This window comes from Carica papaya, chromosome 9, assembly GCF_054855325.1.
Source record: "Carica papaya isolate Zhongbai chromosome 9, ASM5485532v1, whole genome shotgun sequence".
In the NCBI taxonomy this organism is placed as follows: domain Eukaryota; kingdom Viridiplantae; phylum Streptophyta; class Magnoliopsida; order Brassicales; family Caricaceae; genus Carica; species Carica papaya.
This window is the reverse complement of record NC_142317.1, coordinates 14,499,321-14,515,139: the sequence shown is the minus strand read 5'-3', so window position 1 is coordinate 14,515,139 and position 15,819 is coordinate 14,499,321. Positions and strand designations below refer to the sequence as shown.

The 15,819-nt window shown below is 34.7% G+C and overlaps 2 protein-coding genes across 2 annotated transcripts; one reads left to right on the top strand and one right to left on the bottom strand.

Moving 5' to 3' along the window:
* Positions 1 to 9,382: 9,382 nt before the first annotated feature.
* On the top strand, positions 9,383 to 11,939 carry LOC110814750 (manganese-dependent ADP-ribose/CDP-alcohol diphosphatase-like protein). Its single transcript, XM_022042315.2, has 2 exons — positions 9,383 to 9,545; positions 10,760 to 11,939. The coding sequence occupies exons 1-2, from the start codon at positions 9,536 to 9,538 to the stop codon at positions 11,743 to 11,745; spliced, it is 996 nt and encodes a 331-aa protein (XP_021898007.2). The 5' UTR covers positions 9,383 to 9,535; the 3' UTR covers positions 11,746 to 11,939.
* Positions 11,940 to 13,861: 1,922 nt separating this feature from the next.
* On the bottom strand, positions 13,862 to 15,107 carry LOC110814744 (high-affinity nitrate transporter-like protein). The gene is made up of 2 exons (XM_022042303.2): positions 14,806 to 15,107; positions 13,862 to 14,691 (listed from the first exon to the last, which is right to left on the bottom strand). The coding sequence occupies exons 1-2, from the start codon at positions 14,933 to 14,935 to the stop codon at positions 14,210 to 14,212; spliced, it is 612 nt and encodes a 203-aa protein (XP_021897995.1). The 5' UTR covers positions 14,936 to 15,107; the 3' UTR covers positions 13,862 to 14,209.
* Positions 15,108 to 15,819: the final 712 nt, after the last annotated feature.

Here is a 15,819-nt window from a genome sequence, read left to right as displayed (position 1 = left end):
ATATTTTCTTCTTTACTCAATGCTTCTTTTTCTTTTAAAAAAAATCTTCTTCTTTTTCTTTAATTTTTTTATCTAATTATATATACATAAATACATATAGCCACTTGATCTTCTTTTGTATTTCATTTATTTATTTAATTATATATATTATATGAATATAAAAAAATATCTTATTTTTTTCCTTAGATTTCTTTTATTTAATTGTACATATATACATACATATACATATGTATATTGTATTGCCACTTGAGTTTCTTTTTTATAAAACTTATTTATTTTATTATATATACATATATATATTTAACTATATATATACATGTATTTATTTAGTTATATATAGAATATATTTAATTATTTATATCTGTATATTTAATTATGTATATATATATATACATGTATAAAATAAATTTGATTATATATATACATATATCTGTATATTTAATTATAAATATACTTATATATTATATATATAAGTGAATATATATATTTATTTATATATATTTTATCTTTTATTTATTTATTTATTATTATATACAATAAGATATAGACAAAAAATAATTTAATAAAATATACAACCATACCATTCTATCAATCCAAACAAAAACAGTTGTTATTAGCATACATTAATACACAATCTTTCTAAATATAGTGTAACTTTGATATTACCATACTTCGCATTTATCATATAATACCATACATTAATGAATCATTATAAAAGTCGTCCAAACACACCCTAAGAGCTGTTTTAGAAAAAACTTCCCGAAAACAACATTATTTTGGACTCTAAACATTGTTGTTTTAGCGTTATATGATCATTTCTCTCTTAAAACGGGCACAATTTCTTTGTCCGTAGTGGAACTGGGCTCTTATCCATGTAATACCGAACCAAAAAAGCAGTCCAGGCTAATTTTTTCTTATTAAAGTATTTTATTAAAATAATTATTTAATTTAATTTATTTTTATTTAATTAAAATTTTGAGAAAAAATGAATTAGGGATGAGATTGAAAATTTTTTTAAGAAAAATGGGTGAAAATTTGAGTTCGGGTGGTTTTTTGAAAGAAAAATTAGAAACAAAGGGTCAAAGTGCTAAAAGAGAAAATTCGCCCAAGTGGGATGGCACAGTCAGCAGCCCTAACGAACCGAAGCACATCACGTGTTAAAACACGCTGATGTCAGCGCCACACGGGCAATCCGTGTGCCAAGTGATCTAGCGGCCCAAGTTCGATCCGGCACGAGTGAACGACTCAGATTTGTTCCCTCCTTAGACGCGATCGAACGGACGAGATCGATCACGATGAGTAACCCAGATTCGTTTCCTCCTTAGGCGCGATCGGATGAACGAGATCAATTGCGATGAACGGTCCAAATCGATGGGGGATGGGTGTAAATACCTCGTGTTGCAAGGGAACCAAAACCCTAGCTACTAGCCTCTGTTGGAGAAGAAAAACCAAGTGCTAAAGAAGGAGGCCAACCACCAACTACTGACCGCTACCGCACCGGAGCAACCATTGACTGCCAAAAAAGATAAAAAAATTTCCTACCTGCTCAAAATTCGATTATGAACATCCCTGTGGCCAAATCAAAGCAACAGAGATAGCAGGTGAGTCAAAAACTGTGGGTAAAGCCTGGTAAAGCTGTTATGGAAAAAACCCAAAAATCTTTCCAATGAGCCCCTTCCCGTTTTTTGTTTTACGTGATTTTTTTATCATTGTGTTCACCGTATTTTTTTGTGCAGGTTACCCAAAAAGGAACCCCCAGCTGTGAATGAGGACCGGCAGAGCCGCTGCACTTGGAGAAACCCCCACTAGCAGATTCAGCTTTTATGTAATTTTTTTACTAATCGAGGTTCCCTAATGGGTTTTTCCACATAAATACATATAAAACCAGCCAAAACTAGCTAAAATTGACCAAAACCAGCCAGGTCGAGGTGAACTGACGGCCTGGTGCTAGAGCACGGTGGCACTGCCTTGCTGAAACCCCAAAATTAACTGAAAAAAGTTTTGGACATTGATTTTGGATTTTTTGAGTATTTTTAGGTACGTGACAAGTGTTTTGGATTCCACGAAAAAAAATTCAGGAAATCCAGTATCCGTTAGGAGGCATGGCAAACAGTGCGACGTTTCGAAATACCGATCCGGGTAAGGATTCCTCTCCCTATTCCTCGTTATGGTAAATTGAAGTTTAACAATGTATAGTTTTGTATTTTGTGAAAATTTAAAAAATTCTAAAATTAATTACAAGTCACTAGTGGAGTCAGAACCAATTAGTTTATAATTGTCCTGATTTCCTGTTTATTTTTCTGTACTGTTCTACCTTATTGTTATCATATTGTGCATGTTCTTAATTTATAGTTTCAATGGTCTTATTGGTTATCTGGTTTATTAGTTTAACTGGTTACTCGATCCCTTGTTATGATAAACTACATCGTCTGCATAAATACAGTCTAATTGATATGTAAATATAATATAAGATATTGTTATGCGTTTGTTAGTTGTTTTACTTGATGAGAATCTTTATGTGAAAGCCTTACTAAGTACCCAGAAAAATGGCGGACGGGTTCGGTATATAAGGAACCCTAGGCCAATGACTCAGGCTCCTCCTCAGACTCCAGTAACAGAATGCGGTAGGACTTGTCAGCACTGTGGTAAGGATAATGGAGACCAACCTTATTATCGCCTCAACAATAACTGCCGCATATGTGAGAGTGCCCAACACTATGCCAGAGAGTGCCCGCAAAATTAGAATCATGCCAGACATCATATCCAGGGTAGAGCTTATAACCTCACTCAGCAGGATGCTAAAGCCAACTCATACGTGATACAGGGTACGTACGCTATTTGTAATTACCTTGCACATGTTTTGATTGATATTGGTGCTTCACATTCATTTATCTTACATACTTTTACACCAAACTTGAATGTATTACCCAAAAAACTTGATTATGTATTGTTTGTGTCTACTCTTGAGCGTGGGACACTATTAGGGGAAGTTATATACAAAGCTTGTATCATAGACATAGCAGATAGAAAATTAAGTATGGACCTAATAAAGAATGACACGGGGCACTTTGATGTAATTCTAAGAATGAACTAGTTAGCGGCGTATCACGCCATTGTAGATTGTTTCCACAATAAACTTGTATTCAACCCTCCTAATGAAGAGTCATTTACAAGTTAATAACAATTTTAAATATTATTCCCTTATGGCAATTTCCTTATTACATAGTATTTTAACTAGGTTTTTTTCTCTATATTAGGTAAACCTAAGAAAGAAATTTGCATTCAAGAAATTTCAGTAGTCTGAGACTTCCCGAATGTGTTTCCTGATGAATTACCCGGACTGCTAGTAGACAGAGAAATTGAGTTCACTATAAATCTTCAGCTTGGCACCCAACCTATCTCAATTGTCCCTTACCGTATGAGTCATATTGAGATGAAAGAGTTGAGGAAACAAATCAATGAATTCTAGGATATTAGGTTCATCTGATACAGTGTGTCCCCTTAGGGTGCTAGAGTCACATTTGTAAGAAAAAAGGATGAGATGTTAAGATTATGTATTGATTACAGGGGATTGAATAGGGTCGCGATAAAAAACAAGCACCCCATCTCTAAGATCGATGACTTTTCTGACCAGTTGCAGGGTGCCTAGGTCTTCTCCAAAATAAACTTGCGTTTAGGTTACCATCATGTAAAGATCAAGGCAGAGGACATTTCCAATACAGCTTTTAGAACTAGGTATAAACACTATGAGTTCTTGGTCATGACATTTGGACTAACTAACGCACCAGCCATTTTTATAGACTTAATGAACAAGATTTTCAGATAATTCCTAGGTTAGTTTATCATTGTATTTATCAATGATATCCTGATCTATTCAAAAAATAGAGAAAAACACGCTCAACACCTAACTTAGGTTTTATAGGTTCTTAGAGAGAAAAAGTTGTATTCAAAATTGATCAAGTGTGGGTTCTACTTCGAGCAGACTACCTTTCTATGATACATCATATCAAGGGATAACGTATCATTGAACCCTAAAAAAGTTGAGGCAATGTTTGGTTGGGAGAAATTGACATCAGTTAAGGAGATTCGTAGCTTTTTGGGAATGATAGGTTATTACCGCAGGTTTGTGGAATAATTTTCTAACCTAACCGCTCATTTGACCCGACTCACAAAGACGAACGTCAAGTTTGAATAGAACAAGGATTGCGAAAAGAGCTTTACTGAACTCAAGAAGCAGTTAACTACTGTTCTTATGTTGGTTTTATTGAGTGGGATAGGTGGATATACAGTTTATAGTGATGCTTTCTACCTGTGGTTCGGTTATGTTCTGATGCAGCATGGAAATGTTATAACCTATGGGTCTAGGCAATTGAAGAGTTACGAGAAAAATTATCCCACCCACGACTTAGAACTTGCCGTTATTATCTATGCTTTGAAGACTTGGTGCCACTACTTGTATGGAGAGACTTTTGAGATTTATACCGACCATAAGAGCTTGAAGTACATATTCACTCAGAAGGACCTTAACATGCATTAGAGGTATTGGATAGAGCTCCTCAAGAACTACGATTGTAACATTTTGTATCACCCGGGTAAGGACAATGTGGTGTCGATGTGCGCAGTAGAAAAAGTGCGGGTATGTTAGTTCACCTAATAGTTTCTAAATGTAAGGTAATAGAGGCCACACAACATATAAGACTTCAGAACTTGAAGAGAGTTACATGTTTGGCCTACTTGATTATTCAACCTAAATTGATCTAGAGAATAAAAGAAGCTCAATCCACCGATTCCATTCTAGCAGCTCTCAGGAAGGATGCAGAACAATGAGTAAATTCAGAATTCTGAGTCTCTGTTGATGGGTTGCTCAAATTTCATGACAAGTTGTGTGTTCTAGGTGACAATGAATTGAAAAGGGATATCATGATAGAGACTCATAGCTCAAAGTTCGCCATGCATCCCAAAAGTGCTAAAATGTATCAAAGTATGTGACTCTAGTTTTGGTGGAGCAGGATGAAAAGAGAGGTAGCTGACTTTGTTTTCAAGTGTCTAGTATGTCAACAAGTTAAAGCAGAACATCAACCCCCCAGGCGAGCTACTTCAACCATTACCAATCTCGAAGCAGAAGTGGAAATATATCATAATGGATTTCGTGACAAGGTTGCCTAAGACACGTTCAGGATATGATGTTATTTGGGTAATTATCACTAAGTCTTCTCACTTCTTGCCTATCAAGAATATCGACCCATTGGACAAGTTAGTAAGAATGTATATCTAGGAGATAGTCAGGTTACATGGAGTTCTAGTGACAGTGGTATTTGATAGAGACCCTAGTTCACTTCTCGATTTTTGTCTACTTTTCAGCAAGCCATAGGAACAAAACTGTCCCTTAGTATCATATTCCACCCTCAAGCTGATGGACAATTAGAGAGAACAATTCGCACACTAAATGATATGCTCCGAGCTTGTATTCTAGACTTCAGACTATTAAGATGATCATCTACCTTTGATAGAGTTCGCCTATAATAACAACTAGCAGGTAAGTATCGGCATGGCCCCGCACAAGACATTATATGGCCGCCCCTATAGGTCATCGATTTGTTGGAAAGAGATAGGTAATAGAAGATTATTCGGCTTAGATCTTGTGGAGGAGACTACAGCTAAGGTAGTTAAGATCGGGAAGAACATCCAGATAGCTCATAACATGCAGAAGAGTTATGCAGACACTCGAATGAGGGATTTAGAATTTGAAAAAGGTGATCAAGTATTTCTTAAGGTCACCTATTTCAAAGGGATCAATAGGTTTGAAAAGATAGGGAAATTAAATCCCTGGTTCATTGGATCATTTGAGATCTTAAATCGAATTGGTACGACTGGCTATAGATTGACACTATTTCTAGAGCTACCTAGAGTTCATAATGTGTTCCACGTATCCATGCCACGCAAGTATAACCCAGACCCTCACACATCTTGTCCCACGAGCCCCTTTCACTCTAGAAGGATCTATCCTATGAGAAGGTGTCGATAGACATTGTAGACCAGAAGAGTATAGTACTTTGCAACCAAAAATTTTTTTTAGTCAATGTTATATGATTGAAAATAATTTTGGGAAAGAGATGTGAAAATTTGAGTTCGGGAGGTATTTTTTGAAAAAATTAGAAATAGGGGGTCAATGTGCGAAAAAAAAATTTGGCTACGTGGGATGGCCCAATCAGCAACTCCAATGAATCGGAGCACACCGTGTGTCAAAATACGCTGACGTTGGCACCACGCGAGAGGTCACGCAGACGATCTGCGTGCCTAGTGATCTGAGAGCCCAGGTTTGATCCTGCGCATATGAACAGCTCAGTTTCGTTCCCTCATTAAATGCGATCGAACATACGAGATCAATCATGATGAACGGTCAAAATTCATTTTCTCCTTAAGTGCGATTGGATAGACGGGATCAATCGCGATGAATGGGCCAGATCAACGCAGGATGGGTGTAAATACCTCGTGTTCTAGGAGAACCCAAACCCTAACTGTTAGCCCCCACTGGAGAAGAAGAACCAGGCGACGGAGAAGGAGGCCGACTGCCGATTGCTGCTGCACCAGAGCCACTACCGACCGCCAAAAAAGGTAAAAATTTTCCCTACATGTTTGAAATTTGATTTTGAACATCCTGTCACTAAATCAGAGCAAGAGAGATAGCGGGTGAGCCGAAAACTGCAGGTAAAGCACAATAGGGCCACTGCGGCCAAAACCCAAAAATCTCTCTGATGAGCCCCTTCCTGCTTCTTATTTCATGCGATTTTCTGATCATTGTGTTCACTGTACTTTTTTGTGCATGTTAGCTGAAGGAGGAACCCCAGCCGCGAAGGAGGACTGGCGAAGCCGCCACACCCGAAGACCCCCCTGCCGGTACGTTCAGCTTTTCTGTGATTTTTTGGCCAATTAAGGCCTCCTAACGTGTTTTTCCGCAGGGATCTGTGTAAACCGATCAAAACCGGTCAGGCCAAGCCGAACCACTGCCATGGGCAGGGGAGCCAACACCAGAGCACATGGTGCCGCCATGCTGGAACCCCAAAATTTGCGGGAAAGAGTTTTGGACACCAATTTTGAATTTTTTTTTGGTATTTTTTGGTACATGACGAGTGTTTTAGATTTCACAGAAAAAATTTAGAAAATTCGATACCCATTAGGAGACGTGGTAGATAGCACGACGTCTCAAAACACCGATCCAGGTAAGGATAGCTCATCCTATTTTTTGTTATGGTAAATTGAGGCTTAACGATGTATAATTTTGTGTTTTGTGAAAATTTAGAAAATCCTAAAAATAATTATAGGTCACTAGTGGAACCGAAACTGGTTAGTTCACAATTGTCTTGATTTTCTATTTATTTTTCTGTACTATCCTATTTGATTGTTATTGTATTGTGCATGTTCTTAATTTATAGTTTCAATGGTCTTATCAGTTATCTGGTTTTTTTCAGTTAACTAGTTACTTGATCTCCTATTATTATAAGCCACATCATCTGCAAAAATATAGTCTAATTGATCTGTAAATATAATATGAGATATTGGTATGAACTTTTTGGTTGTTTCATTTAATGGGAATCTTTATATGAAAGATTTACTGGGTAGCCAGGAAAATGACAGACGGGGCCTAGTACGTAGGGAACCCTACCGTGAACGTCACCTCAATCGGATGGGGTTGAGAAGTCCCATACTAGAAAGGTTTGGAAAATATTATTCACCCTCATACCGGACAGGGTATGGGTTAGTCGGTTAATTGTTAAAATTGGATATTGGGTTCACGAGTAAGGAAACATGACTATAAATCTTCAAGGGTACCAGTAAGCAAGTAAAAAAAAAGAAAAATTATTATCACTTGTTCTCTTATGTGTAAAAATGTCTAATGGTATGGATATGGGTCTTCATAAGTTGTTTTTGAAAAACTCGTAACGGTATATATCAAACAAACATTTTTATGTTAAATGTATTTAATTAAAATAAGGGGTTCCATTAGTTGTTTTCCTAATTTTTACCAATCTTCAGTTTTTCGTATATGTGATTGGTGTGATATTCTTACTGAATTAATTTAGTTCACCATTTTATTAACCATTTCAAATCAAGAAAACCAACACCCAGATCCCGATGAATAAGAGAGTAATTCATTTTTTTTAAGGTTTGAGGCCTTTACAGTCCAAGCTAGACCTACTTTAAGGCTCTCTTTTCTTTTCCTTAAATATTGGCTCTTTTTTCTTTTAAACTAGGCTTAACAAAAAAGACACATTTTCCCTTTTCCTTTTTCCCAATTTTTTTCCCTCTCCTTTTCCTTCCTCTTACCAGATTTCTTCCTTTCTTCTTTTTTCTTCTTCTTTCTTTTTCTTTTTTTTTTCCTCTTTTTTTTTTAAACTCCAATGATAATAATAATAATAATAACAGTGTTTTTTAATTTTAAAATAAAAAATAAATAAAAATGAAAATAAATATAAGCCTCATGTCAAAAGAATTACAGTGCTCATCATTGCTATTATTTGGAGTACTTCCATAACATTTTAATTATAAATAGCCATGAACATTAAGTTTAAATAACATAATATTCTCATTCAAAGCTAACAACTCAAATTTAAGTTTTATCTTTTACCATTCTCAGAACTTTTCAAAAGAGTTGGGTAAAAGTAAAGTATTATGATATCTAAAAGTTTATTCATTTTTATTTCTCTCTTAAAATTTTACTAACTTAAAAATCAGAATGCTCCTCTCAATAACTCTATTAAATTTACCTTGATTATTCCAAAATTCTAAAAATTAATAAATTTAAATTTCTAAAAAAAATTTAATTAGCATAAGTAATCGACTTATTTATTTATGAAATAATTTATTTTTAATATGCATAACAAATTGATAACTCATTCTAATCACAAAACTGAATTATTCTGAACAGTACTATTTTTTATTTTAATTCAATTTTGATTCATATCAATTAATTATTGTTATCTGTAAAATATTTAGGACATCTGATCTTTTACTCAGTTCGTACTTTATAATACCTGAGAGTTAATGTAATATCTGATATATAAAGATAAACTATAAAATATTTAATTCATTTTTTGTTCCATCATATAATTAAATATTTGATTTACAATTTTGTCAATATCACTTTTCATTGAACCTTCCACACGTCTAGTTGTAATAGGGACTATTTTTGTGCGGTCGAAGCAACCATAAAAATTACTGGTTCTCCGGGAAAACGGAAACGACGTCGCGTGATATTCCCTAAACTATGACACGTGTCAAATGGAGTGTCGGCACATTCATCTGACCGGACCAACCACCTCTTTCCGCTAAGATCGCTGCTTCTCATAAAACAGCGCAGAGAAACGACATCGTTCGGGTCTCCTCCTTCCGTATCCGTGACGAACTCTTCTAAAGTTCGAACACCCACTGATTTGGATTATACAAAAACAAGAATATAAATCCAAATCTGCAATCGGTATTACGCTTTCGTGTCTGCGCAGACATACAGAGAAGACGGATCTTTTTCAGTCATTATATGAAAATCGGTACACTTATTTTACCTTCTGTTTTCTCATAGCCCTTTGGAAGATTGTTTTTGGAAAATTGTGATTTCTTCTTAATCTGCAAAATTTAGCCTTTGGTACTTTGACTCCTGTTCAATAACCTTAATGTACATTCATATAGTTTATGGGTATTTGATTTTCTTGATTATTTTACCTTGAATGCTGTTTGCATCTTACTTTCTGCTTTCTGTGGCAGTTTTTAGCTTCTAGTTTTAAGGATTCTGCTTGCATCTAAAATTCTTTTACTGGGTTTTCTTCCTTCGTTGCCTGCTTCACCTTTAGTAGTTAGCAAGGTTCGGTTTCACTGAAAGTCCATTGGTTGGTTCTGAACAGGCAGGTCTAATAGTAGACAAATTTATCGTTAGCAAGGACAAATTTACTGAAAATCTGCCTCAAGCTGTCCCTTATGTGAAAATTTTAAACTTATTTTCATGTTCTGGTGGATTTTATGTAACTTTCTTCACGGTCGTTGACATTAATTTATGTGATACGTTACAATTAGAGTTCAGAAGTTGGCATTTAAGCTAATTTGGAATACGTCCGAAATTTGTATGGAATTCATTTATAAATATGCATTTATCTCAACTAGAGTACTATAAAAGTCCTAGCTCAAATCACTGGGTTGTGTTCATATGGAATTTGGAACAGATTGTTCTAATCTCTCGTTAAAGTATGTATGAGCCCAATGTTTTTATCTTTTCACAATAGAATTTGCATTTTGGCCGTTTATAATGTGTTAGATTTGCAGATAACTTTGGCATAGATTCTGGATTTCTTCCAGTCATAACCTTAAGCTGAAACTGTAGAGATTTTTAATTCATACTAAATGGATTAGACCTTTTTTTTCTTTTGAATATGGTCTAGTGTTCTTTTCTTTTGAACTAGTTAAGTAGGAAAGATGACTTGTCACGGTTTGTAACCATCGTGGTTACATGACTTCTATTTAGCATGTGCCATATCCTATTGTCTGGCAATGCATAGACTTGACTATGTTCTAGTTTGAAAAGGTATAAAAATTATGGGGATTTTTTGGTTTTGAATTGAATGCTAACTTGGGACTAGTCATATATGTAGATGTATTATTATCCTGGGAAGTTTCTTTCCTGTTTGCATTGCTGTTGCCCTTGGTTCTTTAATCAATGGATCAACACGCTGGGATAACTTTGCCTAATCAAAATTAAACTTGTTTGTTTTAGTTTTTAAGGCTGCTACTTATGTTATGGGTTCTGCAAGTACATTAGCAAGTGCACAGGGATCACAACCCCTTTTATCATTTGGTGTTATTTCCGATGTCCAATATGCTGATATATCTGATGGTCGCTCATTCATGGGTGTCCCCCGATACTATCGGCATAGTATTGTTATACTGCAACGGGCAGTCCAAAAGTGGAATCATCAAGGAAAACTTAAATTTGTGATCAACTTTGGAGATATTGTTGATGGATTCTGCCCAAAGGATCAGTCCTTGGCTTCTGTGAAGAAAGTGGTTGGTGAATTTGAGAAATTCAATGGCCCTACACATCACTTGATTGGCAATCACTGCCTTTACAATCTTCCCCGTGACAAATTAATTCATTTGTTGAAGATTCCAAGTCTTGATAGACATGCATACTATGATTTTTCACCAACTCCAGAATACAGATTTGTTATTCTAGATGGCTATGATATCAGTGCCATAGGTTGGCCTGAAAGTCATCCAAATACGTTAGAAGCACTGAAGTTTCTCAGGGAGAGAAATCCAAATACAGACAAGAACAGTCCAGTAGGACTGAAGGGCCTTGAAAGAAGGTTCCTTATGTTCAATGGAGGTATTGGGAGAGAACAGATTGAATGGTTAGATGATGTTCTTCAGGATGCGATAAAGTTGAAACAGAATGTCGTGGTCTGTTGCCATCTGCCTCTGGATCCTGGTGCAGTATCCCAAGAAGCTCTTTTATGGAATTATGATGAAGTGATGGATGTTATACACAAGTACAAATGCGTGAAGGTTTGCCTGGCTGGACATAATCACGGAGGAGGGCATTCTGTTGATGCTCATGGAATACACCACAGAACATTTGAAGCTGCGTTAGAATGTCCTCCTGGTACAGATGCATTCGGGTATATTGATGCTTACCACAACAGGTTATCACTTTTTGGCACTGGTCGAATGGAAAGCACTGATATGTATTTCAGCAATTAAGTCTTCATAGAATACTGCCTCCAATTACTGAAACTTCTTTGGGAAAAGATAGGATATAGATCAATTTAACCCCACATCTTGAACAACAAAGAACGAGGAGCAAGATGATTGCAGTTGCTTGCTTGCTGTGAAATTTGTAAGAGTCTTAACCTGTAAAGACTTATATAATTCAATGGGTATTATCCTTGCTACAATTGCTTTGAATGTTACTTTCATATGAATACATCTGATTCAATTCTCATTCAAATTTTATTAGCAAGTACTAGAATTTCCCAAAACAGTTTAAATGATATCGTAACTTTCACGTTGAATCAAGTTCATTCCTAGAGAGAGAGATTTGTAAATCCTCTTTTGAGGAAGCCATCTCCAAGTATTAGGTTAGGAGAGGTTTTTTTAAGAGAAAAAATGGGGAAGAACTGGAATTAGAGTGGTGAACTCTCGTAGGAGGCTGTCGTGCTATCCTTGGCATGTTAGGAAAGAAATTAATTCAAACATAAAGTTAAAATCACAATAAAGATGTCAAGAATATGATAGTAATAAAGCCAGCTTAAAAATTAAGGTCGGAATTAAATGAGAATTCAATTAAAAATATTGTTGGTTCCTGTTCCTTTACATGTATAAAACATTATTTATCACTTTTATTTGCTCTGAAATTGAACCATCAACGATCCATCTTGGAGCAGTGATTAACAGATCAAGACATTAGCAGATACCATGATAGGAGCAAATGGAACTACTTCATTACTGCCATCTTTACTACTTGTGATTTCATAATTCTTCTTCTCAAACTCATTTTTATTATCAAACTCAGTAATAAAAAAAATAATTTATTATTATGTACAAATGAAACATTAGAAAATAAAAATTTGTAAAAGTAAAGAATATGATGGTAACTTATTAATTGACCTTTTTTTTTTTTTTTGAAAGTTTACATACATATTTTCATCATTAGGCTATGTTACCTAGGTCTTGCCCATCATTTTCAAAACGAAACTCATTTTTATCACTTTCACTTAATTTGTTCCTTTGTTCTCCGCAAATTGACTGACCCCAAAGAAATATATATATATATATATATATATATATTATCACAAAAATATATTATAAGAAATATTTCAATGTAAGAATAAGAAAAAATAACCATGCATGTACATGAATTAATATACACACACACATATATATATGTATATCTTCAAATAGAATCAAAGTAGCTTTTTTTTTTTATTATTTAATCAATAAATATGTTGGTGTAATTTAATTATAGAAATATTTTATATTTATCTTACGAGATATGTATTTATCATGAAAAATATTTTTTATCTATTATGATAATTATTTTATATATATTCTAAAGAGTTTTGTAAAAAAAAAATTCTTATAATTTGTTTATATATTAGGCTTATAATTTTATTAGTGATATACTCTCATATTTATTATTATAATTATAAAATAAAAATATAATTTTTTAAAATATCTTATATTAGAGCAAATTATCAAATAAGAACGAAGACTGTAAATTTTTTATTTTTCATAACAATGATTTAAAGCAGCATATATGTATATATATATATGAAGCATTAATTGTATAAAATAATTATGATAACTATTAGACAAAAAAAAAAAAAAATTCCAAGAAAAAAAGAAAAAGATTTGAATTTAGCAATTACAAGTTTGAATTATAGTAATTTTAAAAAATTAAATCATAAGACAAAAAATTGAAAATTAAATTGTAAGAAAATATAGGAATTAAACTAGTAATTTACAGTGATTGGGATTTATTTGTAAGGAATGGAGGCAATTAAATATCTGATATTTTAGTCTGAATACAAAAATTTCCGTGCACTTGGTTTGCAATTGAATGCATATCTCACGTGGTTCTCATAAATATGTTGAACGTAGACTTTTCTAAATAATTTTGTATATTAAATTATATGGAAGTAAAATGGTGACGATGATGCATCGTCATATATATTCTCTAGGATTCTCCAACGACGCCCATTACTATTTTATCATTCATAAAAATATTTTAAATTTTATCTATTTAATTAGGTAAATAATTTTAAATTGTAAAAACTAAAAGTAAAAGCACAACCAAACGCATTACCTACCAAGAAAATTTTTAGATTTCAAGATAAAAAGGATGAAATTTTCATTTTCCAGTGATCAAACAAGTACATAATAATTCCAACACCCACCCCATTTCTGATCCTAACCGCAACTTCAACATAGACCGCTACCTTGTAGGATCAGGACCGTCTAATTCCAAAGCTGGGACCCACTGGATCATGTGTCCCATCAGTCCCAACGGCCCAGATGAAAAGACAAGTTCCAATATTTCTCTCTCTTTCTCTCTATTTATATATATATATATGTAAATATGTAACAGGGAATGAAGACGTCGATGAAAATGATGAGTGAAAAGACGACATGCAAGGCAGCATACTAAGAACCATTCTTGTTACGATCACTTTTGTCGAGACGCTTTGCCCTTTCTCTTCTCCAAATAGAAGAAGACAAACAAGGAGACGACGGAGAAAACACTGAAGCAGACGGAAGCAATGTCGAGTGACACGTGGCGGCCGGTGATTGAGTGGATCTGGAATAGGTTAGTGGTTTTGTGATCATCGGTGGTTTGACCAAAGGCCACCTCCTGCCCTGCGGCGTCCAAGGCGTAAGCGCGTACGAAGAACGTGGCGAAGGGCACGTCGCGCTCGATCGTCCACTCGAATGTTTGGAGCTTCTTAATGTAAGGCCTCTCCACGATCTTGAACTGGCATGTTCTGTCTTTAGACAACTCCTCCTCTGTCTTCCTCCATGGCCGATCCACTTGGCTGATTGGCGCGTAGCATAACTTCACCTCCACTTTCTTGTAGGTCGAGTCAACCCCTGCTGGCGCGCTCTGGTTTAGTCCCCACGTCACTGTCATCTTCTCACCAACTTTCAGGACTGCAAAAAATATACAAATTAAATTAAGCACCACATAGATATATATACAAACCCAGAACTTGGTTTTGACTAATATTAAGAGATGAGAGAGAGTTTGATTTTTTAATAATTTACCGTCTCCATTTTTAGGCGAGGCATTGACTTGGAGAGTTTTTTTCAGAGAAGAGAAAAGAGTATTTCCGTACGAAGCTTGTACCAAGCAAGAGAGAAGTAAAGAAGCCAAGAAGATACCACGAGGCGCCATTGATGGAGCTGATAAGATTCTTAACAACCAAGAAGAATCTCCTGAAGGTGGGAAAAGTTGAGAGAGGATCCCAAAAGTTAGGCATATAGCAGTGATTGCGATGATAGAGTTTATATAGAAGTTTTAGAAAATTTAAAAATGGAGAAAAGGGTGGTTGTTTCTTAAAAAGTCAATGGGAGGCAGAGTTGTTATTTTTTTTATTAGCCTGTAGGTATCGATGAGTGGAATTTTCTTATGAGGAAATTGGCCCTTTAATAGGGCAAAGAGATGGATGGGCCAACAAGTTTGCTTGGATTTTTTTTTTTTTTTTTGGTTTACAAATATTGATTGTTAATTCATTGACTTTGTAATTATATATTTATAATAAAGATATAATTTGATTAATTAAGAAGAGTGTGGAAATTGCAGTCTCAAGAGATGAGAGGGAAATACATGGCATCCAGATTAAGTTTCATAATTTATCTTATTGTACTAATCAATTGTGAAAGATCAGTTTGTCCCCTAGTGCCTTGAAAAGATCAAATTAACCAGCAATAAATCTAAGAAGTGGGAAGAGATTTGAGCCGTTGAATAAAAGGAAAAGCCAAAGAGATAAATTTAATCAAATAAAAAAAAAAAGAATAATAATAATTCTAAAACAAGTTGCAGTTGCATGCACACTAGCTAATTTTATATTTACAGAGAGCGTATAAGAGTAAATATTACTCGTCGACACCCATCATTTACAATTTCTTGAAATTTAATTAAAGAAAATATTTTAAATATTTAAACGATACAACTTTTAACTACAACGGAAAAAGGGGTTTTTTGTGGCGCTTGCAAAGTGCAGCTAAGGTAGATCGCTGCAAAACCACCATGAGAATAATAGAGTAAGGCGCTGAAAA